The 27968-nt window shown below is 37.6% G+C and overlaps 1 protein-coding gene across 1 annotated transcript; it reads right to left on the bottom strand.

Moving 5' to 3' along the window:
* Positions 1–4142: 4142 nt before the first annotated feature.
* Positions 4143–23792, bottom strand: LOC131366731 (mucin-2-like). The gene is made up of 20 exons (XM_058411434.1): positions 23701–23792; positions 22239–22298; positions 17875–17978; positions 17431–17479; positions 17170–17319; positions 16082–16246; positions 13648–15771; positions 13362–13471; positions 13111–13175; positions 12602–12738; positions 12049–12234; positions 11712–11915; positions 11378–11521; positions 9433–9611; positions 9161–9331; positions 7564–8913; positions 7397–7438; positions 7262–7321; positions 7096–7159; positions 4143–5315 (listed from the first exon to the last, which is right to left on the bottom strand). Exons 2-20 carry the CDS (start codon positions 22249–22251, stop codon positions 5239–5241), a joined length of 5394 nt encoding a protein of 1797 aa, XP_058267417.1. The 5' UTR covers positions 22252–22298; positions 23701–23792; the 3' UTR covers positions 4143–5238.
* Positions 23793–27968: the final 4176 nt, after the last annotated feature.

Below are 27968 nucleotides of genomic sequence, written 5' to 3'. Positions count from 1 at the left end.
TGTCAAGCACTTATGGGTTCTGGCTCACCTGCCACAGCATCGTCTCTTTGTGAAAGCGGAAAAGTGTGATTTCCACCAAAACAACTCCTCCAACTGCGGGATAGATGCAGTTCTTTCACATGGCACACCAGGGAGAGTCTACCCCTGTGCCTTCATCTCATGGCCGAGAGTAACTATGACGTTGGGAACAAAGAACTGTTATCCATAAAAGCGGCACTGGAGGAGTGGTGTTACTGGATGGAAGGGGCCATATACCAGTTCATGGTACTAACTGAACACCAAAACTTGGAATATCTTTGCAGTGCTCGTAGGCTGAATCCGTGTCAGGCCTGGTGGGCATTTTTCTTTACTAGGTTTCAGTACATTGTCTCCAACCATCCGGGATCAAAGAATGGGAAGGCGGATGCTCTGTCACAGCGACATGATACTGCAAGTACCCCAACATGTCCTGAGCCCATACTGCAACCTTCAACTGTGCTCACACCAATGAAGTTGGACCTGGAGGGGGAGATCTGGCAGACACACACTGATGAACCTCCACCACCAACCTGCCTAGGAGACAGGCTCTATGTACCCATGTCTTTATGCCCACGGGTGATGCAATGGGTGCACGAGGGTACTACCTCCGGTCACCCGGGCATTCGTCGTACCACTGCATTGATACAGAACCGTTTTTTGATGGCCTTCACTCAGCCAGGATGTACAGGAGTTTGTGGACGACGTGTGTGGCCTGTGCTCAATCCAGAACAAGCCATCAGCTCCCCACCGGCCTCCTGGAGCCCTTGTCAATTCCTCAACGGCCTTGGTTCCACATTGCTCTGGACATTATCACGGACCTGGTGGATTCGGAGGGTTACAACATGGTGCTTTATAGGGCCGTTCCGGATCATACGACAGATCAACCCGTCTACCTACTGCATCTCCCCAACATTTCAAGCCGGCACTTTATTCTCGAGACAATAGCGGATGGACTGCCACTGCTTCTCGAAATTGATGGCTATCCGGCATATCGGGTGAGCACCCTTCTGAACTCCTGACGCCTCCAATGATGCCTACAGTATCTGGTGGACTTGGAGGGGTATGGCCCCTCCTTGACAGAGGAGTTCTACCTACGCTACCCGAACCGTCCTGCTCCACCACCGAAGGAATATCTCTGGGATTTATACAGCATGCTCACCATGCTGAGACGCGAAGTATTGTCTTTCAGAGAGATACCGAGCAGTTGATTCTACGTACTGGATTATTCTGTGGTTTTGGATTACTTTTTATGGACTTTGGCTTCCGATTTGTGGATTTGTGTTTTGTGATTTATTATGGCTGTGATACGTGTTTCGGATATTTGCCTGGATTATTACTACAAGTTTTGGTTTCGGACTACTACGAACTGCGCATGTCAATTTGTAAATGACTGATGGACTCCAGAGATGATTTGATTTGGTCAAGCAACATAATTCCTGTTACATTTACCTCTATGATCACAATGTATTCTAGTATGTCGGTATTCACTGGAAACAATAACATGATTTTGGTTATTAATGTGACAGGTATCAAAAGAAAACAAAAACAGACACAGATATATACTGTAGGTTTACTTTAAATTCAAATAACAGAATTTTTAATTGTAACATCAGAGTTTTTATTTACCATTTTGTTTATCTCTTAAGTGATTCATTTGTCCATCTGTAGAACTGAAATAGGATAAAAGATATGTTATTACTCAGGTAAAATTGTGTAATAATTGTTAATGTAGCTTAAAGTGTGTTCATGTTAACTGCAGTTTATAACCTAAGGATTACAGTCTGGATGGATGAATGGATGGATGAATGGATGGATGGATAGATGGATAAATAGATTTTTTATCTTAACTGATCCACCGAAGCAGAAAAATGGCTGGTCAAAAATATGGCTGGTCTGACTCCATTTCCCAAATCCCATAGCTTCTAAAATGTTCATGCTCACTTGAATACTGACTGCAATCAACTGGACTGAGCACATACACTCTGAGTTCATACTGAGTCCAATGACAAAACTAACCTATCTGTATTGTGTGCATACTGTCTGGGTTTTGGTCATGTTGCAGTTTCCTAAATTTTAATTTTGAAAATTCTATTTTCTGATCATCTGATCCAAGCCTTTTTTTACACTGATTCTACCTTTTACTTTAATTTTATGCAATACAATCAACCTGCACATGTAACAGTCTCTGCTGATGAGACTGTGTGATGTCAAACTGAGACCAAAAAAAAGGCAAACCACAATAAGCCACAAACCCATAAGACAGTTAAAATTATTTTCTGGTATTTGATTCTGGTATTTGTCTTTAAAAGTCACCTTTGGTCACCTGTCCCAAGCCTATTTGTAAATCTTACAATATTTTCAGAGATATATTTGCTTTAAACTTTACCTCTACACTCATGTCTGAAATTTCAGGTAGTCCTTGTGAATTCACCACATGCATATGCATGATTACAATGTCAACAAATCCCAGAAAATATTCAAATTGTTTTCCTGGAAAATAAAGTAAACAAATGCAACATTTAGCCTTACAAAGGTAATTTTTACATATAAAATAACAAGCACTATGCTCTCTGTAGACATGAAACATTCAGTGAGTTTTTGGTATCTAAAATGTTTTATTTTTTCTGATCTTTATTCAGACTGTTTTCTACTGTATTAACCTCTGAATTTTGTTTCTGCTTGTTACATAATTTTCCATAATCCCAACTGGATTATTCAGTAACCAGAATGAAGCTAAATTCTATTTAAAGCAGAAAAGAATGTAAGTCTGAACATTGAGACTTTTATAGTTTAACTATTGCCATGATTGTTTTTTTGCAATGTATCAGCCTCAACAGGTACAGAACATATTGTGAGTATTATTTTATTGTGAGTTTTATTTTGCAACATCTTATGAGTTTTGTTGTGATACTAATGCAATAGGAGGTGAAGCAGGCTAATATTGCTGGTTCCTAAAAATCAGCTGGTTTCACGTTTTATGGGAACCATATAGAGTACAAATACTGGTGAAAAAAAAACACTAACGCATCTTAGTAAGGTGTTGAGCCACCACAAGCTTCAGTGTACATGTAGGGAAATTTTTTGGAGGGATGAACAAAACTGTCCAACTTTAAATTTGCATAGAAGAATGAATGAAAGACTTAGAATATAGCTCTAAGTACTGGATTTTCATAATAATTTAGCAAATTCTCTGTTTATTGTGATATACCTGGTCATATTTGCTTTAGACTTTGTATATGAGACAGACTGAAGTGAAGTTGGTTTGATTTACATTAGAAGGAAAAATTCGAGAATGAAATACAAACAAAATATGGAACATAATCCTTTTACTTCCTGTAAATTTGAGATTATAACCCAAGCAATTCTTTAATGTTTTCTTCTACAGAATCAAAAAAATTTAAATCTAAGTGATTACTTTGTAGAAAACAAGACAATTCTAAATAAGTACTTATTGTTTTTGCATTCTTAAAAAAAATAATCACTTACCTTTATTAGCCATGATGCTCAGGCAGATAAAGATTTGAACTTCAGCTGGTATTACTGTAGTGTGTATACATATAAAATAATCATTATTAGGCACAAGCAGAAGCCTAATAGTATGAAGAAATAATAGTAACCGATTCCTTAAATATGAACTCTGATCTAAATTTTCCACCTGGTTCACCTGTTTATTTTATTTCTTTTTGTTTTTTTGTTTTTTTTGTTTTATTTGTTTATGGAAATTGTATTGGTTATTGGTCATTTTTCATTCAGCTGTTTAAGTTAAAACACAATAAGGTATTGGAACAAGTGCATTAATATAAATCTGTGATTTGAAACTATTGAGCATCACATTCTAATCAGTGAAAGCCAAGAATTAAACTGTGGTAAATCTATTATAATGAACATTATTTTCCCTAAGATTTCATTTAGAGATTAATACGAATAAACGTTTTCACAGAGAGCCATTCATATATTTTAAGCCTGAATGATTTAGATGTTCTTAATGTGAACTTTTCAGTGACATTTATTAAATTATTTTATATATATATATATATATATCACATTGTTGTATCAAAACTACATTAGTCAAGTCAAGTCAAGTCAAGAGGCTTTAATTGTCATTTCAACAACATATAGCTGACACAGTACATAGTGAAATGAGACAATGTTTCTCCAGGACCCTGGTGCTACATAAGACAACATAACAACATATAGCTACAGAACAAAAACATTAGATGTTTTATGTAAAAGGAGAAGTGTCTACATGTTGAGGATTAACACAGTAGCACAATATACGAATTCATCAATTCATTCACTGTCAGAAAATATACAACACAAATGTGAAGGGTTTATGATATTCATTGTAGTAAGTTGCTCTTCCAAGATTTTAATCTAGTTTTGTTTATTTCTTTAGGTTTTTAATGCAGAGATCATTCTCTCTTGTTCATTATCATTCCTCCATGACAATTACTGTTACAGATGACACAATATGACATTTCGGCTATCTCAGGCCAAAGAACATTAGCAATAAATAAAAGTTTAGGAAAGTTGAGGAAGCTGAAGAAAACAAATTATTTTAGAACAAGACAAAAAATGTACCTTCTCTGGGTAATATTGATTAATCATTAAAGACAAATGGTGATGCATGCTTTGTTCTACAAAAAACATAGAATAAAGAGAACTAAAGCATATATCTAAAGCATTAAATATTTCATGAAATTTTAATTTTTAGGACTTTTTAGGTCCATCCAGCCCATGTTTATCTCACTCAACATGCGTAGGTTTGCCTGAAACCTCTTAGTTTTTCAGGTTATTATTTCTGTCATTAAATTAGTAAGTAAAAGTATGAAATGCAATTTTTTAATTGTAGAAATTAAACAATGGAGATAATTAAGAAGAGTTTTTTTATTGTGAATAGTACTGTTTTTGAGTAAATGTTTTTCTTCAGGAATACATGAATATTTAATTCAATTATAAATTCATTTGATAAAATGGAAAAACAATCAAAATACCCAAATGAATAATAAATTATACAGATCATTTCATTTAAGCAATTCAAAATTCATTCATTATTCTGAAATCAACTGTGCTGAGATTCAAGAGAAATTATTTTGAAAAGGATGCTTTAAAATTATGTATTATTTTAGAATTTAACAATGAAAAGTTTGTCTTTTTTGCATATAGATGTATGTTATAATGTTTGCAGTTCAACATACTCTCATAATGGGGGTCTACTGTCTAAGTGTTGATAGGTGCATATGAGTTGCTTAAAGTTGAAGCTGTGTTGCCGCTGTTTGGTTGTACATTGTACACATCTGCAAAAGACCAAAATATTAGTGTCATCCTACTAGACAATGTTCAGATACTTGGGGAATGACAAAACTAACACATAAGAGAGCAAAAAGCTGAATGTAATAATAGTCTTTAAAGGAAGAATTAAATTTCAAAAGTGAAAGAATTTTGTGCAGGCAATGATATGGACAAATAAAAAGGCATTGAAGTTTATGTGCAATATCAAGAACAATACTTGGAAGAAAAGAAAGAAAGAAAGAAAGAAAGAAAGAAATATATATACATTATATATATATATATATATATATATATATATATATATATATATATATATATATATACACTATATTGCCAAAAGTATTTGCTCACCTGCCTTGACTAGCATATGAACTTAAGTGACATCCCATTCCTAATCCATAGGGTTCAATATGACGTCAGTCCACCCTTTACAGCTATAACAGCTTCAACTCTTCTGGGAAGGCTGTCCACAAGGTTTAGGAGTGTGTTTATGGGAATTTTTCACCATTCTTCCAGAAGCGCATTTGTGAGGTCACACACTGATGTTGGACGAGAAGGCCTGGCTCTCAGTCTCTGCTCTAATTCATCCCAAAGGTGTTCTATCGGGTTGAGGTCAGGACTCTGTGCAGGCCAGTCAAGTTCCTCCACACCAGACTCTGTCATCCATGTCTTTATGGACCTTGCTTTGTGCACTGGTGCACAGTCATGTTGGAAGAGGAAGGGGCCAGCTCCAAACTGTTCCCACAAAGTTGGGAGCATGGAATTGTCCAAAATGTCTTGGTATGCTGAAGCATTCAGAGTTCCTTTCACTGGAACTAAGGGGCCAATCCCAGCTCCTGAAAAACAACCCCACACCATAATCCCCCCTCCACCAAACTTTACACTTGGCACAATGCAGTCAGACAAGTACCGTTTTCCTGGCAACCGCCAAACCCAGACTCGTCCATCAGATTGCCAGATGGAGAAGTGCGATTCGTCACTCCAGAGAACGCGTCTCCACTGCTCTAGAGTCCAGTGGCGGCGTGCTTTACACCAATGCATCCGACGCTTTGCATTGCACTTGGTGATGTATGGCTTGGATGCAGCTGCTCAGCCATGGAAACCCATTCCATGAAGCTCTCTGCGCACTGTTCTTGAGCTAATCTGAAGGCCACATGAAGTTTGGAGGTCTGTAGCGATTGACTCTGCAGAAAGTTGGAGACCTCTTCGCACTATGTGCCTCAGCATCCGCTGACCCCGCTCCGTCAGTTTACGTGGCCTACCACTTCGTGGCTGAGTTGCTGTCGTTCCCAAACACTTCCACGTTCTTATAATACAGCTGACAGTTGACTGTGGAATATTTAGGAGCGAGGAAATTTCACGACTGGATTTGTTGCACAGGTGGCATCCTATCACAGTTCCACGCTGGAATTCACTGAGCTCCTGAGAGCGACCCATTCTTTCACAAATGTTTGTAAAAACAGTCTGCATGCCTAGGTGCTTGATTTTATACACCTGTGGCCATGGAAGTGATTGGAACACCTGATTCTGATTATTTGGATGGGTGAGCGAATACTTTTGGCAATATAGTGTATATATATATATATATCAAAATTAAAACAAGACCAATGTTCAGACCAAGCTCTTTTCCAGTATATATATATATATATATATATATAGATACTATATATCTATAGTATAGATAGATAGATAGATAGATAGATAGATAGATAGATAGATAGATAGATAGATAGATAGATAGATAGATAGATAGATAGATTGTCCATTTTGATTCAAGTTACGTACTTCTTTGCTGTAACCTCTGCATGAAGGGAAATCCACTTGAGGATGTAGGTCCTGCACTCGTACTCTGTAATTCAGACACATTCATCATAGTCTTGTAGAAAATCATTTTAAGTATGAGTGAAGTTTTTTCTTAAGAGCTAGAATATACACCATCAACTATATTTACCCTGGTGCGGCCAGAACTTAAGTTCCTCAGTGAAAACTTTCCTGCCAGTGCTTCTCGGACCTGCAACCACAAAACATGTAAAACATTTCTATTGTTTCTGTGTGAAGAGTTTCATGGTATTTAGATCACACCTACCTTACTGTCCAGTAATATTCCAAACAGCAAAATAAAGAAACCCTTAAAAGAAACAAGTTTATTTTACTATACAATATATTAATTATGAAACTATAAATGCTATTATATTAATGTATATTTAGTGCGTAATGAGAATTACAGAAATTAGATTGACATGTCTTTAGTACCTGCAGTGAATTAAGGAACGCGAACACCACATGAATCCCAAAGTTCGATGACACCAGGGTCCCAATGCCAAATCCCCACGTTAGACCAAAGAGAGGTGTTAAAATCACCACGCATTTAGCAATGACCACTAGGGGATGTTTCTCATCTGGACTGGAGGCATTAACTCCTCTTCTCAACATCTTACACAGAACCACAATAAGCACCAGGAAGTTTATAGCTACAATCGTCAGAGCTGGAATCACAAATGCCAGGAGGGCCTTCGTTTTACTCCAGTTTAGCCAACAATTGTAATCTTGTTGAATGTATCCTTTGTTTCCAGCTGTAGATGCCACAGTAATGACAGCTATGATTAATGGGGCTCCATAGCCGACAGTGAAGCCTATGCCCATCATTGCTCCTCTGGTCATTCTGGAAAAGACCATGAGGGTACGGTAGAGGAGCAAGAGTGCTGACAGCAACATCCAGAAGAAAAGGGCAAGATAAAAGAAGTGCATGAAGAATGTTGCTGTACTGCAGGAACTCTCATGTTTAACAACAGCTGCTCCAATGATAAAGCATATGTTTGCAATTAGAAGAGAGACAGCGATGTTGACTATGGAGACATGACGCATGTAGGATGTGTCATTTCGTGTCACTAATTTCCATATGATGATTTCAATGATGAGGCACAGAACCAAGCTGCCCATTGAAATTGCAACACCAATGTAAGTTATATAGTCTAAAATTATGGCTTTGTTTTTATCCAGGGTAAATGGTGACATCAAGATAGAAAAAGAGGTTGTGTGATTGCACTCACATGTATATTTTTCAGTTTCATTCCCTAATGGCTTTAACTGACATCCAGTCGAGTCCCATCCACCAACACCATTCAGAAGACTAAAGTTCCAAAAGACACACTGAGGGTTTCCCAGTGTAGTATTCATGATTTTAAAAGAAAGGGAGATGTTGTTAATTTTTGACGTTGTCTCAGTCAGGACTACATCTCCATTGATCTTGGTTCCAGTCTGATTGCTGTCATTGTTGGTCAGAGTTCGAACAGGTAAGATGTTGTTAAAAGCTGACGATATTATGACTGTGAGGAACATCTTTGCACTAGTCACTGGAATATTAATATGGGTAGTTAAATTTTTTCCAAAGTCATCAGAAAAGGGGGGAGTAATGGATTCTTTTTTTAGATAAGTGAAATTTGTTGTTATCAAGAGGTCCCCATCTGGGAGTCTGCGTGCAATGTTCTCTGTTGCATTCAGAAGTATATTACTGGCATTACTGGTTGTATCATTTTTGTTTAAACTCTCCCAAGTGTGTGATGAACCATCTGTTCCAATGACCTCAGCTGTTTTTAGGAAATCCTTGTGAAATATTGAAATATTTATTAAATAGAGCAAATCTGAGCAATTTGGTTTATCAAACAAAAATATCTAATCATTAATTAATAGAATTAAGTAGAAACAGCTGCTTTGATTCCGCTTTCTCATAAAAATTACTAAATAGTATGAAATGCTGTATGTAGTATGGATTATATAAAGTGAGATTCAATATTAGAGCTTTTACCAATTCAATATTTATGATGTAAATTCTTATTGTGAGTTTACTTACCATCATAATTGTTTGACTGACAAAAGTTGTTTGTGAGAGATCTGAAACGATTGTTAGTATGTCTACTATTGTTGTTATGGTTGCTGCAGAGTCAATTAAGTTTTGAGTCTGTGATGTAGCATTACTGCTGAGGCTGGCCATAAACTGTGGGATGCCTGCTACCTGTAAAGTCTACAGAAGCACAAATTGTTATGAAGAAGCAAACAGAAATTACACTACAAGATAAATTTTCTTCATTATCTTTCATGGAAGCAAGGAAAAAATATAATTGCCTCAGCTTCATCTTTTAAATTTTGAATGGCGCGCAGGACACACTTGTCTTCTGTAATGTTCCACTGTTTTGATGAACTACACTGAGCTACTTGATAGCCAACCATGTCTCCAGGACAGTTAGAGGTTTGTATTGCTCCCACATTTCCAGCTCCAAATACATCGTTAAAGCAGGCGAAGTCTAAAAAAATGAGATAAGAACATTTATGTGCTGCATTTAAGTGTGTACAATTTTCAAGATTTGGTTTTTATTTGAAAAGTAATGTAAAGTAATTTTTTTCTATCAAGTATCACCAACAAGATAAAAAGAGAAAGTACTGTTTTTTCATTGGCTAATGCATAGTGGACGCACTATGGTCATTCTAGCACGGGGAATTCTAGCAAATTGTTTTTCACTTTATTACTCGATATTGTGTTTACATGTATAGCTAAATAAGTAAATTGTATTTATTTGAAATAAAATTTATATTACACTAAAATGTCGAAAACCTCAAGAGCTCAGTTTCCCCTGGCTAAAATTTGTATAAAAATATACAGTTGAATGATACATACTGATACACGTGGAAAGGTATCGTTTACCCTATGTTTTTTATAAATCATGCAATTTCCAAGTTTGATTCATTCATTTATGTATGAAACATTTGACTGAAAAATGATATATTATTCATTCTTCTTCTTCTTGTCCTTCTTCTTCTTCTTCTTCTTCTTTCGGTTTTTCCCTTCAGGGGTCACCACAGCGAATCATCTCTCTCCACCTATCTCTATCTTCTGCATCCTCAACACTTGCACCCACTAGCTTCATATCCTCATTTATTACATCCATATACCTCCTCTTTGGCCTTCCCATTTGCCTCCTGCCTGGCAGCTCCATGTCCAACATTCTCCTACCAATATACTCACTCTCCCACCTCTGAACATGTCCAAACCATCTTAATCTGTCCTCCCTAACTTTGTCCCCCAAACGTCCAACATGAGCTGTCCCTCTGATGTACTAATTCCTAATTCTGTCCAACCTTGTCACTCCCAAAGAGAACCTCAACTGTTTAGCTCTGCTACCTCCAGCTCTGACTACTGTCTCTTTCTCAGTGATACTGTCTCTAAACCATACAGCATGGCCGGTCTCACCACTGTCTTGTACACCTTCCCCTTGATTCTTGCTGAAATTTTTCTATCACACAGAACTCCCAACACCTTTCTCCACCCATTCCAACCTGCCTGCACTTGCTTCTTTACCTCTTTCCCACACTCTTCATTACTCTGGACTGTTGACCCAAAGTACTTAAACTCCTGTACCTTCTTCACCTCTTCACCCTGTAATCTTACTGTTCCACTTCCCTCCCTTTCTTTCACACACATGTACTCAGTCTTACCACGACTGACTTTCATTCCTCTTCTCTCCAGCACAAACCTCCACCTCTCCAGGTTTTCCTCCACCTGCTCCCTGCTCTCACTACAGATCATGTCACTGCAGTTCATGATTTTCATGTCACTACAGAAAATGTCATCTGCAAACATCATTGTCCAAGGAGACTCCTGTCTGACCTCCTCTGACAACTCAGAAGGGCTCAGAGCCGATCCCTGATGCAGTCCCACCTCCACTTTGAACTCTTCTGTCTGATCTACAGCACACCTCACCACTGTCCTGCTCCTCTCATACATGTCCTGCACCACTCTGACATACTCTGCTACTCCTGACTTCCTCATACAGTACCACAGCTCTTCTCTCGGCACCCTGTCATATGCTTTCTCCAAGTCTACAAACACACAGTGCAACTCTCTCTGACCATCCCTATACTTCTCCATCAAAATTCCCAGAGCAAAAGTTGCATCTGTTGTGCTCTTTCTGGGCATGAAGCCATACTGCTGCTCACAAATTTCCACTACCTTCCTTAACCTAGCTTCCACTACTCTTTCCCATAGTAATTTGAAATATAAATCATTACTCACCTTGGTTTTTTACATTCATTTTGATGGTCTTTGAGTTATAACTACTTTCGCTGATAGGTTGTGTTAGTTGACATGTGACCTGTTTTGTTTGCTCAGTATTCTGGCATTCCTCTTTGTTAATTTTATAGTCACATGATATGCAGCCTGTTGGTGAGAATGTGCAACACAAATGGTTAAAATTGTTCAAAATTGAATTAGGTTCTCTTACATAGTCTTCATTTTACCAAATTGCTTTGATTTCTAGTTACCTATTTTTGGTCTACATATTAAGTTACACTGGTATTCATGATCACATCACATAAAACATCACATAAAAACTGTGTATGTGTATGACCTTTTGAAATTGAGTTGCAGATTGTGGGGTCAGTCCATTTCACTTGATATACACCCTGAACACAACACTGAAGTGAGATTGTAGTATCCTGACATTCTAAAGTTTTGTCACTGGTCACTTGGATATTAGGGTATGGCTGAATTGTAATGATTTGCCAGATTGTATAGGGCAGAGAGTTCACTGTTGCAATGCATGAATATTGACCTGAAAAACACAGAGAAGAAATTATTATTATTATTATTATTATTATTATTATTATTATTATTATTAAAGTACAGTAAAGAAAATAATCTGATCGGTGTAAGATGTTCATTCAGGAGAAATTTTTCTGACTTACCACTGTCACTGGGACCAGCATTCTTCACAGTGAGTTCACCATTATTAATTACATACTTGTCTGTCTGCTGTAATTGTTTCCCATTCAGGGTCCATTTTATTCCATTATTCTCTGGAGGATTACATGTCAGTCTGAGATCTGAACCAGGATATATGTTGCCCTGGATGTTAGTTAGTACTCCTTCCACTGAAACAAAAAGCCATGCATATTTCAAGTTGTTTTTTTTTTTTGTTTATTTGCTGATGCTGTTGTTGTTGTTGTCGTTGTTGTTGTTGCTGCTGCTTGCAGTTCTCTTACACATTTATAACCTTTAAACTGTAGCTATGGTTATAAGGTTATAAAAAAATAAAAATTACTAAATAAGTTACTAAATAACTATAAGTGCTGTAAATAGTTACTAAATAAAACTGTGTTGAAGAATGAAGAAAAATATGCTTCTGTTCTTTACTCTCTAGCTTTAACGTTGTTAATAATAATAAAAATAATAATATTAATATCAGTAATAACAACAACAACAACAATAATAATAATAATAATAATAATAATAACATACCACTTTGACTGAGTAAATCATCACTAACATCAAATCCGTTATTACGGAGATTGGTAGCAAGCTGTTGGTTTGCTGAAGCCAAATCAATGTTGGTATTTGTTATAGTTATACTGAAGTCTGCAAACACACTTCCAGGTCTGTTTAAAACACATAACATCATCAATATATGACAGAATCTTACAATTTTAGATTTAATCTAAATTTAGAAATATAGATCATAGGTTGGACTATTCCAATTATGTTAGAAATTTAAGAAAAAGAAGAAGAATTAATAATATTATTGTTGCTACAATTATTGAATAATAAATTGATTGATTCATTAAATAATTCATTAGGAAAAATGTCAGTTTATTAATTAACATTCACTACCTGTAATACTAAATTAATTTATTTGGATTTGGCTGATTAACAACAATAACATTTTGTTAATTACGTTATTTGTTATCAGAATTATGCTTGATGAACAAATTTAAAGCATAATTATATTAGATTTCAATAAATAGTATCACCTGAAACCAGTCACTGTTGCAGAGTTGAGCTGATAGCCAGGTACATTTTTATAACTTTCTTCAATCTGATGGTAAAAAATATGTCATATAATTTTAAGTAAAAGTGGAAGTGCTATATACTTAACAATATCATTATTATTATTATTATTATTATTATTATTATTACTACTACTACTACTAAATAATAATAATAATAATAATAATAATAATAATAATAATATGGATTAAATTATATATTGTACAATACTTACTGAACTCTTAATTTTTTTTTCATATGTTTGATATGTTGCACTATTTTTATTGTAGAGGCCAAAGTCAAAATCTTCCTTCAGTGTCAGTGAGAGGTTTAGTATCTTGTTGTCTTTGAAAATAATAATTATGAAATATATAACAGATTTATCATTTAGTAAATAAATTCACAGTACTTGAATAATACAGTAATTACACAGTGAATACATTCAAAGTAGCAAAAAATATTTTTGGGATGTTGCCAATGGCAAAAAAATAAGCAAGGCAAAAGAAGGATTATAATCATACTTTTGGCTGGGGTTGTAATAGCTGCTGTGGTACTTGTAGTTGTTGTGGTTGTAGTTGTGGGGGGTATAGTTTTTGTCGTTGTAGTTGTGGGGGGTGTAGTTGTGTTGGCTGTTGTTGCAGGAGTTGTTGTGTTGGCTGTTGTTGCAGGAGTTGTTGTGTTGGCTTTTGTTCCAGGAGTTGTTGTGATGGCTGTTGTTACAGGAATTGTTGTGTTGGCTGTTGTTACAGGAGTTGTTGTATTGCGTGTTGTTGCAGGAGTTGTTGTGTTGGCTGTTGTTACAGGAGTTGTTGTGTTGGCTGTTGTTGCAGGAGTTGTGTTGGGTGTTGTTGCAGGAGTTGTTGTGTTGGCTGTTGTTGCAGGAGTTGTTGTGTTGGCTGTTGTTGCAGGAGTTGTGTTGGCTGTTGTTGCAGGAGTTGTTGTGTTGGGTGTTGTTGCAGGAGTTGTTGTATTGGGTGTTGTTGCAGGAGTTGTTGTGTTGGCTGTTGTTGCAGGAGTTGTTGTGTTGGCTGTTGTTGCAGGAGTTGTTGTGTTGGCTGTTGTTGCAGGAGTTGTTGTGTTGGCTGTTGTAGGAGTTGTTGTGTTGGCTGTTGTTGCAGGAGTTGTTGTATTGGGTGTTGTTGCAGGAGTTGTTGTATTGGGTGTTGTTGCAGGAGTTGTTGTGTTGGCTGTTGTTGCAAGAGTCATTGCATTGGGTGTTGCTGCAGGAGTCGTTGCATTGGCTGTTGCAGGAGTTGTTGTGTTGGCTGTTGTTGCAGGAGTTGTTGTGTTGGCTGTTGTTGCAAGAGTCGTTGTGTTGGCTGTTGTTGCAAGAGTCGTTGTGTTGGCTGTTGCAGGAGTCGTTGTGTTGGCTGTTGTTTCAGGAGTCGTTGCAGGAGTCGTTGTGTTGGCTGTTGTTGCAGGAGTCATTGTGTTGGCTGTTGTTGCAGGAGTCTTTGTGTTGGCTGTTGTTGCAGGAGTTGTTGTGTAGCCTGTTGTTGGAGATGTGAAGGCTGTTGTTTCAAGAGTTGTGTTGGCTGTTGTTGCAGGAGTCATTGTGTAGCCTGTTGTTGCAAGAGTCGTTGTGTTGGCTGTTGCAGGAGTTGTTGTGTTGGCTGTTGTTTCAGGAGTTGTTGTGTTGGCTGTTGTTGGAGATGTGAAGGCTGTTGTTTCAAGAGTTGTGTTGGCTGTTGTTGCAGGAGTCATTGTGTAGCCTGTTATTGCAGGAGTTGTTGTGTTGGCTGTTGCAGGAGTTGTTGTGTTGGCTGTTGTTGGAGATGTGAAGGCTGTTGTTTCAAGAGTTGTGTTGGCTGTTGTTGCAGGAGTCATTGTGTAGCCTGTTATTGCAGGAGTTGTTGTGTTGGCTGTTGTTGCAAGAGTTGTTGCACTGGCTGTTGTAGGAGTTGTTGTGTTGGCTGTTGTTGCAAGAGTCGTTGCTTTGGCTGTTGCAGGAGTTGTTGTGTTGGCTGTTGTTGGAGATGTGAAGGCTGTTGTTTCAAGAGTTGTGTTGGCTGTTGTTGCAGGAGTCATTGTGTAGCCTGTTATTGCAGGAGTTGTTGTGTTGGCTGTTGTTGCAAGAGTCGTTGCGTTGGCTGTTGCTGCAGGAGTTGTTGCACTGGCTGTTGTAGGAGTTGTTGTGTTGGCTGTTGTTGCAAGAGTCGTTGCTTTGGCTGTTGCAGGAGTTGTTGTGTTGGCTGTTGTTGGAGATGTGAAGGCTGTTGTTTCAAGAGTTGTGTTGGCTGTTGTTGCAGGAGTCATTGTGTAGCCTGTTATTGCAGGAGTTGTTGTGTTGGCTGTTGTTGCAAGAGTCGTTGCGTTGGCTGTTGCGGTAGGAGTTGTTGCACTGGCTGTTGTAGGAGTTGTTGTGTTGGCTGTTGTTGCAAGAGTCGTTGCGTTGGCTGTTGCAGGAGTTGTTGTGTTGGCTGTTGTTTCAGGAGTTGTTGTGTTGGCTGTTGTTGGAGATGTGAAGGCTGTTGTTGCAGGAGTTGTCATTTTGGCTGTTGTTGGAGATGTGAAGGCTGTTGTTTCAGGAATTGTTGTGTTGGCTGTTGTTGCAGGAGTCATTGTGTTGGCTGTTGTTGCAGAAGTTGTTGTGTAGGCTGTTGTTGGAGATGTGAAGGCTATTGTTTCAAGAGTTGTTGTGCTGGCTGTGGATTTGGGGGGTGAAGCTGAGTTAGCTATGACTGTAGTAGATTGTTTCAGTTTAAATTTGATTGTTTGTGTAAAATCTCAAGGTCTTTCAAAGTTGTATGAAAAAAATAGCTCTAAGGTTTATAGCATGGATCTCATTTCGAAAGAAAGAACGATAGATAGATAGATAGATAGATAGATAGATAGATAGATAGATAGATAGATAGATATAAAGAAAGAAAGAAAGAAAGAAAGAAAGAAAGAAAGAAAGAAAGAAAGAAAGAAAGAAAGAAAGAGAAAGAAAGGGCTATTAAAATTTTTTCTTACCAGTTTTTGGCACACAGACCTGTCCATCACTGGGAATGGCACTGATACAAGTACATGTTCCTTCATTTAGGTTATCACAGGCGTTATAGGTAATACAATTATTGTATGACCAAACATACTGATCCACACACGTGCACTGGTATTGATAGTCATTTGGCTGGCACACTAAAAAACAAATCATAAATCATTTTAAAGAATATGTCCAGGGTGCCTCTCAAGATAAAATCAGACCCAAATGCTATGAGATAACAAAAAGCACGATTTATTAACAAATAATACAGATAACAAGGACAGGAAACACTGGGAAACCAGCATAACTAGGCTAGAAATAAAACCGAACCTCTAACTACATAAAAACAGATTGGGCACCAAACAGAAAACAAGAACTCGGAGACAAGGATTCCACACTGCAAAGCGCAACATGGCAGGGATAAATAGGGGAACCAATTACAAACACATAGGGAACAGATGTGCAGAGGCAGGGAGGAATCTATGGCTAGGGAGGGGCAAAGACACGTGAACATGAAACATAAACAAAAGCACATGACACAATACAAAAACCTACACTGCTGAAAAGTGCCCTAGAGTGCCGGCAGCGAATAACCCTGAGAGAATAGTTCATGACTGAACTTGTTTATGTGATTATATATGCAATATTTACATATCTTTCTCACCAGGAGTTTCCCTCTCCAAGTACTAATAACAGAAATAACAAGAATCTAGCCGATCAGTATTGTTTAAAAATATATTTAGCAATTTACAAACATTTATAAGTTGAACCTTTAAGTGGGATTTTTTTTCTAAATACAAGAAGGACAACAAATCCAACCACCAAGAGACATGTGAAGGAGCTTTACGTCCCGATTAAGAACACTTGATTTTCATTAGTGTATAAATTCCACTCTCATAAGTCATCATAAGTCATAAGTCAGACAGGATTAGTGGCCCATACAAATTGCTTCCAGTGTCAAACATATTTGAGTCAATTGGCATAATTTAAACAAATTGTTTAGACAAAGCAAATCTTATTTTGAAAACATAAATATTTTAATCTAAACAAATTAAGTGTTATAAAAAATAAAGCTTACCTGCTGTAATGTCCAAACCACTGATATTTGTGATGTTGTCTATTTGTAAAGGAGTGATGGAATCCGCTGATGTTCGAATTTGGTCAAACAGAATCACTTCTGATACATTCACCTCTACGATTATAATGTATTCTACTTTGCCTGTGTTCACTGGAAATAATAATGGGATTTTGATTAATTGAGTGACAAGTATAAAAAGAAAAAACAGACATAGATGTAATAAAGAGACTTGTTTTTATACATTACATCTAAATTATTTACCTTCTCGTGTTTTCCTTAAGAGAGGCACTTGTTCCTCTGGGTAGCTAAACTGAATTTAAAAAAAGTTATTACTTGCATATTACTGGCATAGTAATTAATTATATAAAAACAGATAATAACAGTTTGTTAAAATGTGCTATATTATCATTTTACCTTTGAGGGAATATATACAGAAACAGTATTTCAGAAACTGCTGATCTCACACACAGCAATCTTTAAAGTTTACACAGAATAGTAACTCAAAAAGTCTTTCAAATTGTGGTGAGCAGAAAAGCATCTCAGAATGTACAACACATCAAAACCTGAGGTTGATGTGCCTGTTAGTGGACATATACTCAGAGGTAAGAACCTGAGATTTTATTGCTGTCTGAAACATTTCTGAAATCTACCATTATTTTTGTTTCTAACAAACAATTAAAAGAAAAAAAGTTATTTTTATTTTACCTCAACAATGTCTGAAATTTCAGGGAGCACTTGTGAGTTCACCAGTTGCATTTTAATCAGCAGGATGACAACATATCCAAGCAAATCATATTTTGATATTTTCCCTGTAAAGTATATAAATAAATAGTGTAAAGAAAAATGCCTTGCAGGGTAATTTTATTATCCCGTTTATGCAAATATAAAACATAATCTATATTTTTTAAGGACAGCTATATCTGTAGACCTGACAACTGTTTCTGAGATTGAAACAATGGCTGAATGTTCTTCATGCTCATGCAAATAGTTTTCCACTAAACACATTAACAACTTCTTTATTTAACTAATGAAATGACCTGACAAGTATGTCAGGGCATTGTCTTTACAGGAACATGCATCAAACTGGAGTCCTGGAGTGCAAGATATCCTTGGACAGGCAGGCAGGGGTGACCTATAGAGCCTGCAGATCTCCTACCCATCTAAGGGAGGCAAAGACTCAGAAACTTCTCTGATGCTGACTCCATGGGCTCAAAGGGAGTTTCCAGCAGCCTGTCCAGGACCACCAAAAAGTCCCAGGAGGTGAGGCGAGGTCTGCAGGAAGGCCTTAGCTGCCTGGCACCACCCAGAAAACGAGAGACCAGAGGGTGCCTACCTAGGGATGCCCCAAGGACAAGGGCGTGGTTCGCAGCAATGGAGGCCGCAAACACCTTTAAGGTAGGGGGGACAGGCCCCGAGGAAGGCGAGACTGTAGGAATTCCAGCACTGTACTGATTGAGCAGTGCGCTAGGTCCTGCTAATGCTGAGCACACCAGAGACTGAAAAGCCTCCACTTTAGAGCATACAGCTTCCTAGTGGAGGGAGCCCAGCAGAGTCCCCACAACCTCTGATTAGAGGCCTGCCTCTAGGAACTGGTCCCCTCAGGGCAGGGGTGGAGAATCACCCCTCCCACCTGAGAGAGATCTTTCCTGTCGGGAATCTCCCAAGGAGCGCCATCTAGGAGGGAGACAAGGTCCGTGAACCAAACTCGAGTGGGCCAGCGGAGAGCCGCTAGAAGAAAGTGGACCCAGTCGTGGTGCACTGTGGCTAGGACTTCTGGGAGCAGAGCTACTGGGGGAAAGGCATACAGACACAGCCTAGGCCAGGTCTGTACCAGAGCATCCAGGCCCAGAGGGGCTGGATGAGAGAGGGAGTACCACAGCGGACAGTGTGTCGACTCGTCGGAGGCGAACAGATCCACTTCCACTTGGCCATAAATCTGCCAGACGGTCTCCACCACCTGACGGTGGAGCCGCCACTCCCCGGGCCTCAGCACCTTCCTTGACAGGAAGTCTGCCTCCCGATTTATGTGCCCTGGAACGAAAATCGCTCTCAGCAAAAGAAGCTTGGTCACTGCCCAGAGCAGGGTCTGCTGTGCCAACCTGAACAGACGGCGCAAATGCAGACTGCCATGATGGTTGATATAAGTAACCATTGTGGTGCTGCTTCTGTGCACACCAACACATGGAAGCCCCTGAGGTGTGGGAGAAAGTGTTTCAATGCTAGAAACACAGCCCTCATCTCCAAGCAATTTGTGTGCCACAAGAGTTGAGGGCCTTCCCGAAGATGGTGGGCCGTCCAAGTGAGGTGTTTCAATGCTAGAAATACAGCCCTCATCTCCAAGCAATTTATGTGCCACAAGAGTTGAGGGCCTTCCTGAAGATGGTGGGCCGTCCAAGTGAGGTGTTTCAATGCTAGAAATACAGCCCTCATCTCCAAGCAATTTATGTGCCACGAGAGTTGATGACACACCTCTAGAGTGGGACCCAAGGTCAGAAACTGGAGTCTTCCACATAAGAACGAGTACGCAGCCTGCACCGCGTAACCCTTATGGCACCAAGGGGATGCCTGCAGAGATAAAAACCCGCACCTCTGAGCCAGAACTGGAACAGGCTCATGTGAATCTGACCCAAAATGATAACGTTGGCTGCTGCCACCATGATGCCGAGCACTCTCTGCACCTCGATGACAGAGAGGATTCGGTCTAGCCGAATAGCATGGAACAGTATGGAAGCCACCCGAGTAGGAGATAGACACCACGATGGAATCCAAAATTACCCCCAAGAAGGTGGTTCTCTGAGAATAAGAAAGTACACACTTTTCTGGGTTCAACCTGAGGCCTAGGGCCTCATATAGGCAAGCACAGCATCCCGATGACTGGCTGCCATGGCCTACAACTGTGCTAGGACGAGCCAGTCATTGAATGGCCTATAGTGTGGGCTGTGTGCTTCGTGGCACAGAGTGCAAGATCTGTGGTTCGACGCAGCTCAGAGACTGCACCAGGGCTTAGTCCCTCGCCACAGTCAAGCTCCCTCAGCAGGTCACCCTGGTAGGCCTGCAAAACCACCATGGTGTGCAGGGACACACCGACTTGGCAAGCTGACGTGTAGGCCTTCCCCGCAAGGGCTGAAGTGGCTCTACATGTTTTAGAACTTTCTTAAAATTCTTAAACACCATACCCGCAGACAGACAATCAACACATACAGTGGAGTGCTTCCTGAAAACAAAAAAAACTGAATGGATGTGACGTAGATGCCCTTATATGGACATGCTGGCGAGTATTCCTCCATCATGTGTCCTATCTGAGCCAATGAATTGTTGTGTGTGTACATGAAGCTTCAGACACACTTCCTCGATAAAGTGCTCCCATAGCGTCAGTCATGACACAGCTTCGAGTTCCCTCGAAAGGGAACTAAAAAGGTACACAGACTCATGTGACAGTTCCACCTGACACCACAAGATGTCCACATGACTAGGATACGATACCAGTTGATATATCCCCTGTCTCCTGATAATCACTGCATTCTTATATGCTCACTGGTAAGAAATGCAAAATACCAAGTGTGCGGTAAAAGTGAATTCACTGAGGACATTCCTTTGCACATTAAAACATCTGAACAGGAATGGCTTCACAATCACATCAATTAAGCTGGTTTTTAAGCTCACCCCTCACAATTATGAATAACAACTCATTGTTTGTAGCTTGTAACCAACCTCTTCTGTGAAAGAGACAATGGGATATGTAAAGCTTAAAACATTAACATTGTAACAATATATAAATATAATATATAATATAAATTTTATATATCCAAACACTCATATGTAAGTTTAACAAGTGTTTTTGTGTTGTCATTATGTTACAAGTAAAAACAACAATGCTGATCTGTGATAATGTCTCTAACTATGAGGAAGTAAGCAACATTACCATTAAGACTGAATCTTGGTCATAACAAAATACAGCATGGGCTGTGTGTATGCCTGAAACTTCATAGTTTCAAGCAAAACAAAAAAGAAAAAAGCTTTCATTTCATTGAGACTAATTGGATTGCATGGACGAAGATTGATGGTTGCTCTTTGATACAACCTCCGTGTGGTACCACAGTGGCTTTATCAGAGTAGTACACACTAATAACATGAGTAGCTATTATGCCCTAACTTCTATACCCATCCATGAGGAGAACAAGCACAAGTAGATGATGAACAATGCATTAACAAAGGAGTTAACTGGCAGAAAATATCCTTATACCTGCATGGCAAGATACATTTTCCAAGCAGTAAATACAAACAAACAAACAGGATTTTCTATCTATATTTAGGAGATGATATACTTGTATTTATCCTCGTCATTACAAAACACATAATTCACACACACAGAAAATTATAACTCTACTTGCAATAAAGGCCTGATGTGTCAGCTAGCTATTTGAGTTTCATGTGGTGTTATGTAATCACTAGAATAGATTTTGATTTTATCAATAATTAATCACTGACCAGTGATACCTTACATGAATTAATTATCTTCTAGACTGTAAATTAGTCCTAAAGCTTGTTCAAACAAATATGGTACTTAATTAATCGTGGAAAAAACATACATAACAGTATATCAGTTCTTATTTTGAAAATTAGATTAAGATGGGGCAGAACCTCACTACGCTGTCAGTTATTTAAGGCATGTATTAAACGGTGCTGGAAAAACCCCTTAAAGTATCTATTTGGCATGGTGCCACTGGGCAATGCGGGCTCCATTTCCCAGCAGTGTGGCAAGTCACATGACTCTAACATTGTGTATCATATTCATTCTGCTTCAGAATGTACTGTATTGCCCATGTTTTTTGTTTGTTTTAAAGATAATCCTTGCTTCTACTTTGTTTTGGTTGTGTACTTTTTAATAAAAATGGGTCTCTCAATCTGTCTGTATTATGATGATGTTTACATAACTGTTACATAATTATTATATAATTGCTACATAATTGTTGCAGATTTCATATCTGTGCATCTTTAGCACAAAAGGAAATGTTCAATGTAATTGCTTTGATTACTTTATTAGTCAGGTAAGTTAAATTATAACTTACCTTTATTAGCCATAATGCTGAGGCATATTTTGGAATTCAGCTCGTATCACTTTAGTGTCTCTACATATAAAATACAAGAGTTAGTGAGCACATGCATAACACACCAAGAAGCAGTAAATAGTTTTAATGTTACAATATTAGAAATCAATAATAACACTCTTTAGGTTGTCTTTCCTTTGATTATGCATATCTCCTGGATCCACAAATTAAAAATTACAAATAAAGCTGCATGCAGCTACTAAAAGGCCAAGCACTAAATAGTGCTACCATAAGGCCAAATTCAATTAAATTTTATTTTACTTGTTTAGCACTTTTAACAATAGACTTTCTTTCAAAGCAGTTTTTTTGAAATATAAAAATTTACGATAAAAATGACTAAGTTTAAATTAAAATGTATATATTTTTTCCTAATTAGGCAATGGTGTCAAGTAAAAACTCCCTGAGATGATATAAGGAAAACACCTTGAAATGAACCAGACTCAGATGGTATCCATCCTCATTTGGGTGACACTGGAGATAATTATAAATGATGTCCTTTCTATAACTGTATACATTCAAGTGGAAATGTTTAACTAGAACATTTCGAGCAACTTATAAAACAATGTAATTTCCAAGACCATTATTGATTTAACACTAATTCCTTCAAATGACATCAATGTTTTGTACCCCTCAGATCATGGTCCCAAAACAAGTTTTGTGGTGATAGAAGCACTGCAGCATGTACATTTGTATGGCCTTACATATATTTGGCTTATAATCTGTCTGTAATATTATATCACATAAATTAAAAGCAGTGCATGAATTCAAAGCAGCAGTCTCCAAGAAGAATTTATACTGATTTTAAATCAAGGAGCTGAAGATCTATTAGCACTTTGGTGATTTTTTTAACCATGTAGCTGTTTTGTGTACTGTTGTTGAGTTTATATTGCTCGTAAACAGTAAGTTGGTTGAATTTTTATTCATTATATAACATTTTGTTTTTTATATACTGTATATTTGCATGTGCAGTTTAAGTAGTGTTGAGTGTGTGTACATTTGATAAATATTTATTTATGACTACAAAAGTTTCTCCAGACTGTACAGTATTAACAATAATTAATTTTTAATGTTATGTTTTTCACTGTTCTTGTTTTAAATCAGTTGTTTATAACTTTTTTTGTAAGTTTTTTGGTTGATTATATCTCTATCAAAACTACTGTTAGAATTACAGATTGTGTTACAGTATGGCATGTCACAGCCACTGCACTTCCTCGATTCAGAATTTAAGACAAAACACTTGTAAATAATAAAACTTTGATCGCATTAAATATAAATACAGTTCAGGAAAACCAACTACTATCAAGCAGAAACCTAAAACTACAGGAGCCCTCTCTAGATAATACTGATTGATTATTAAATACAAATGCAAAAACATGAAAAACTATATTAAGTATGGCATGAAATCTTAGTTTGTAGGTCTTACCTTGGCTCTAGTCAGCCCACGATTATTTCACTGAACTTGAGCAGCTTAACCAAACGCATCTGAGCTTTTGACTTCACTCATATATCTCTGACTTCTAACCTTTCAGATGCCTTCAGAAAGAGGCATGCTTGCCAGACCTGTTTCAGATGTCAGAGTACAGCGTACTCTTGTCTTGTTTCCTCATTCCAATTCAAATTGATGGTTAAAGTGAGGCTGGTAGTGGGGGCCACTATGCTACAAAAAGTTTGTGGACACATGATCATGACATTCATATTGTAATGCCACATTGGTGAAGGCACACAATTGTCCAGAAGTGCAACTGTAACGTAAAAAACAAAGATTTTATGAAAACAAAGATTTTACCAAAAGTGGCCAAAACCTGTTCCAACATGAACATCTGTGACCTGTCACAGATTCCCAGCACATGGTGCAGCTCACATGTCATATCTCCATTTGAATATCACTGCTCCATGCGTTTATAATTACTTCCTCTCATGTTTTGTTTATACAGTTTATACAGATTGTTTTTGGTTATAGTCTTCACCCCTGTCTTTTCATCGTTTTATCTGGTATCTAGTATCTGTCTTGATTGTTCTCTCATTTTCAGTTCTTTCCTGAATAACTTGTTTATTCCTGATGTCAGTGTGTCCAATGGGACCCTGATCTGTAAATGTGTATTTCTTGCCTCTTTGTTCTCTTTGATTTTTTAAAAAAAAAAATTGAATTCTGGTTTGATTTCCCTGTTTTTCTGAGTTCCCCAGTCCTTATATTTCTAGTTTACTTCCAATTTTGTAAAGTATGGTTTATACTTGTATGATTTTGCTTGCTTTTGTTTACTGACTCCTGCCAGGGGCGTTTCTAGGATTTGAAAACATCAGGGGCTAATTAGGGAGAGGGGCTAAGCAAGAATAACACGTTTTGTAAGGGCATTTCAAATTCAAATTTTATTTGTCACATACATAATCGTACACAGTATGATATGCATTGAAATGCTTAGTACACGACTATTTTTATGTAAGATTGTTTAATAATAAACACAAATTAACACAAATGCTATGCAACTTAATAATCTATATTATACCTGCACCTCTTATTTCATTCCTCATTTATGCTGGCACTACTGTATGTATTGTTCTTTGTTTCTGTTTTTTTTTTTTATTTTTTTTTTTATACAGCCTCTCTTCTCTTATTGTTCTCTCATCTGTCTTGCTGCTTGTATCTTGTCTACTCCATGCTCTTGGTGACTTTTCTATCCTATTTCTTTGAGGGTGGAATCATCAGTATATAAGTAAGTATATATTAAATATATTATATATATTCCAGCCATGCATGCATTTTAACTTAAATACTGCATTAGTCATGATGTTCAGAGTGTAATGTCTTAGTGCTTTAACAGTTTTTTTTTTTTAGTTTTTTTCTATTTCTATTATATTTCTATCTTTAGGCTTATTTCATTTAAGGCTTCTGTACGTCTTGGGTATGGAATAATATTCCAAAGGGTCCAGTATGTCAGGGGGTTTCATAGTCAGAGACAGTGGGCCTCCTGTTTGACACAACATACATTTGTTAGCCTACTTTTATCATCTGTGTTAACATTAAAAATTAAAAGTTAGAGTATTATCTGAATAATAACATTGTTTTTTTTTTCATTAACCGATTCTTTTTTATTGCTGTCCCGGTCAACGGCTGTAATGTATTTTAGTCGTGTGGTGTGAAAGCGGCGCTGTGCATACCGATAGGTGTATGACATTAAAGTATCGCGAGAGCAGTTGTAGAGCATATTCGAGCGCACACTCATGCGGTATTTGACGTGCGTGCGTGTGTGTGTGTGTGTGTGTTCGTGTGTGTGTGTGTGTGTGTGTGTGTGTGTGTGTGCGCAGAGTGGGTTTCAGTCAAAATCGGATACAGTAAATGGCAACAATGCTCAACCAAAACAATCAGCATTTACTTAATTCCTCTACACTCTGGTGGCAAAATTCGGGATAAATCATTCGAGCTAGATTAGACGCCCCTGACCCCTGCTATTCTGATATGTATCTCAATGATCCCTACAATGACAATGCCCTGGTGTGCAATTTATTATCAGTAAAATTATGGTTTGTCAGGATTGGTGTGAAACTTGGTGTGGAGCCCTGAGCTCACCTCCATATTAATTCCCATGTTTAGATTAGGAGGATCAAGACATGGTGTGAAGGTCAGGTATTCACATCCTTTTGGCCATATAATGTATTTCAAATAAATGTATTTAACTGAGTTTCGATGTAGTTTTAGGGAATCTTGTACTTTCAAGGTAGTGTTTAGCCATGACAGCATATAATTTACAAGCATGTAACTTATTTACAAAACAGGTCACCTTGTTCAGGTCTTCCATATTTGGTGCATTCTGGCAATGTATCACAAGATAGGTTAAGTAGATACAAATTAAGGTCAAAGTGGTTTGGTTCAATATCAAATAATGAACATAAATAAGAAAACATGCTCAGTTAGCTCTTCCTCCTTCCTGAAAGAAATGTGACACACGTGACCATCCCCTTAGCAAGAAATACTTTTCAAGGTAAATTTTTTCAACAGGCTTTTTGTTATACTGCCTGCACTGTTTTTGTGAAGAACTGTAAAGTCATATCATTTTAAGCAGCATTTTCTTAGCTTCTAACAGGCATAGCTAGCATGTATCAAAGCTATTGTGTCAAGCTTGCACAGCACGTTTCATTATGGCTGTCAGTGTAGGGACAATATGTTGTTGCAACAATCTCAGCATGTTGTTACAACTGTCCTTTAGTGTAAAAGCATGTGATAGTGTAAAACATACCAAACTAAAAAATTTTTGAATTAAAGAAACCACCTCTCAATAGGCAGGTATTTTTATTTATAGCTTTTTAAAATCAGCCTAGGCCACAATGTAGCCTACATCTTTTCTGTTCTGTATTTTTTCAGTATGCTACAAAAGAGGTAGAAAAGAGCAAAGAGGGGTATCTCTCTACCAGTCTGATGTGGGCTAATTTCCTCTTCTACTACCCACTCTGTCAAGATTCAAGAAGCTTTTATTGTCATTTCAACCACATAGCTGACGCAGTACATAGTGAAATGAAACGTTTCTCAAGGACACTGGTGCTACATAAACATACAACATGAAGTTTAAATAAAAAATAAAAAAAAACAGAGCTAGGTGTTTGTCCTAGCCACATAAAGTGCAAAGTGTGCAACTAGGTGCAAACAGAGCAAAGACAACACAGTGCAAAAACAATAAGTACAAAAAGACAACACAAAAAACAGGACACTTAGCATTGAAAAAGAGAACATGTGCAATGAAATGTAAAATGAAATGAAATAATGTGCAACATTTGAGAAACTGTAGAAAAAAACAGGTAATTAATAACATATATGATTATAACATGTATAATGCATTATACATTGCATGTATAATGAACGTCTGACATTACATTGTGCCTGTGCCCCACCTGTAATTAGCATATGTATATGAAAAGGTGTGAACCAAATGGCTCAAGCAAGCAACTGGTGGCCCTTCCATCCTGTCCTTTGTAATGTCTCCAGTAGGAGGTCCTAATGGTATCTGTCTATTGTTTGAAGACCTTTTGTTACCAAGTATAAGTCTGATCACACAGACAGTACCTTTGGGTTAAGATACTTTGAAGACCAACCAGCTAACATCGCTGTTGAAGACCCGCTACACTGCTACCTTCAATAAACTCTTCTCCCCACAAGAACTCTGGTCCAGCTTACTTATTTTATGTATTAGAGAAATCTAATACATTGGCGAGCCATCCAAACTACTGCTTAGCCAAATACAGCAAAATCTAACAATAATTAACATTATAAGTTTGTTCACACAGGTGAGAGAGAGTGTGTGTATGTGAGAGAGAGACAGAGAGAGAGAGACAGTTTTGTGCAGTAGGGATGGGCGATACCACTTATTTTCTTTTCGATCCGATACCAAGTACAAGTATCAAGACAAGTATCGCCGAATTGATACCGATACTGCTATGAAATATTTTTATGTAATTGACTTTATAGTGTCTTTTGAGCCATCATTATTAATATTAAATAAACTGCAATAGACATGAGTTCTTTTTGCTAAATTTATTTAAAAATACTGAACATTATTAATCAAATAGCAACTTGTCCAACAAATATATAACATATTCTACAAACCGTTTTCAATATTTGTCACGTAATGTTTCAACATTTCTTCCCTTTACAGGTTTTTGAGATGAAACAAGTGAATGTTGACATTAACATTTTCCTCCTGA

The sequence above is a fragment of the Hemibagrus wyckioides genome, linkage group LG16, assembly GCF_019097595.1.
Source record: "Hemibagrus wyckioides isolate EC202008001 linkage group LG16, SWU_Hwy_1.0, whole genome shotgun sequence".
Taxonomy (NCBI): domain Eukaryota; kingdom Metazoa; phylum Chordata; class Actinopteri; order Siluriformes; family Bagridae; genus Hemibagrus; species Hemibagrus wyckioides.
Note: the sequence above shows the minus strand (reverse complement) of the source record. Positions and strands in the feature narration are given on the sequence as shown.

Coding starts and splice junctions, on each gene's coding strand:
- LOC131366731 (XM_058411434.1), bottom strand. Junction 9,332..9,432: donor ATTTAAAAGATGAAGCTGAG/GCAATTATATTT, acceptor GTGCTTCTGTAG/ACTTTACAGGTAGCAGGCAT. Junction 7,160..7,261: donor TAAGTTCTGGCCGCACCAGG/GTAAATATAGTT, acceptor TCTGAATTACAG/AGTACGAGTGCAGGACCTAC.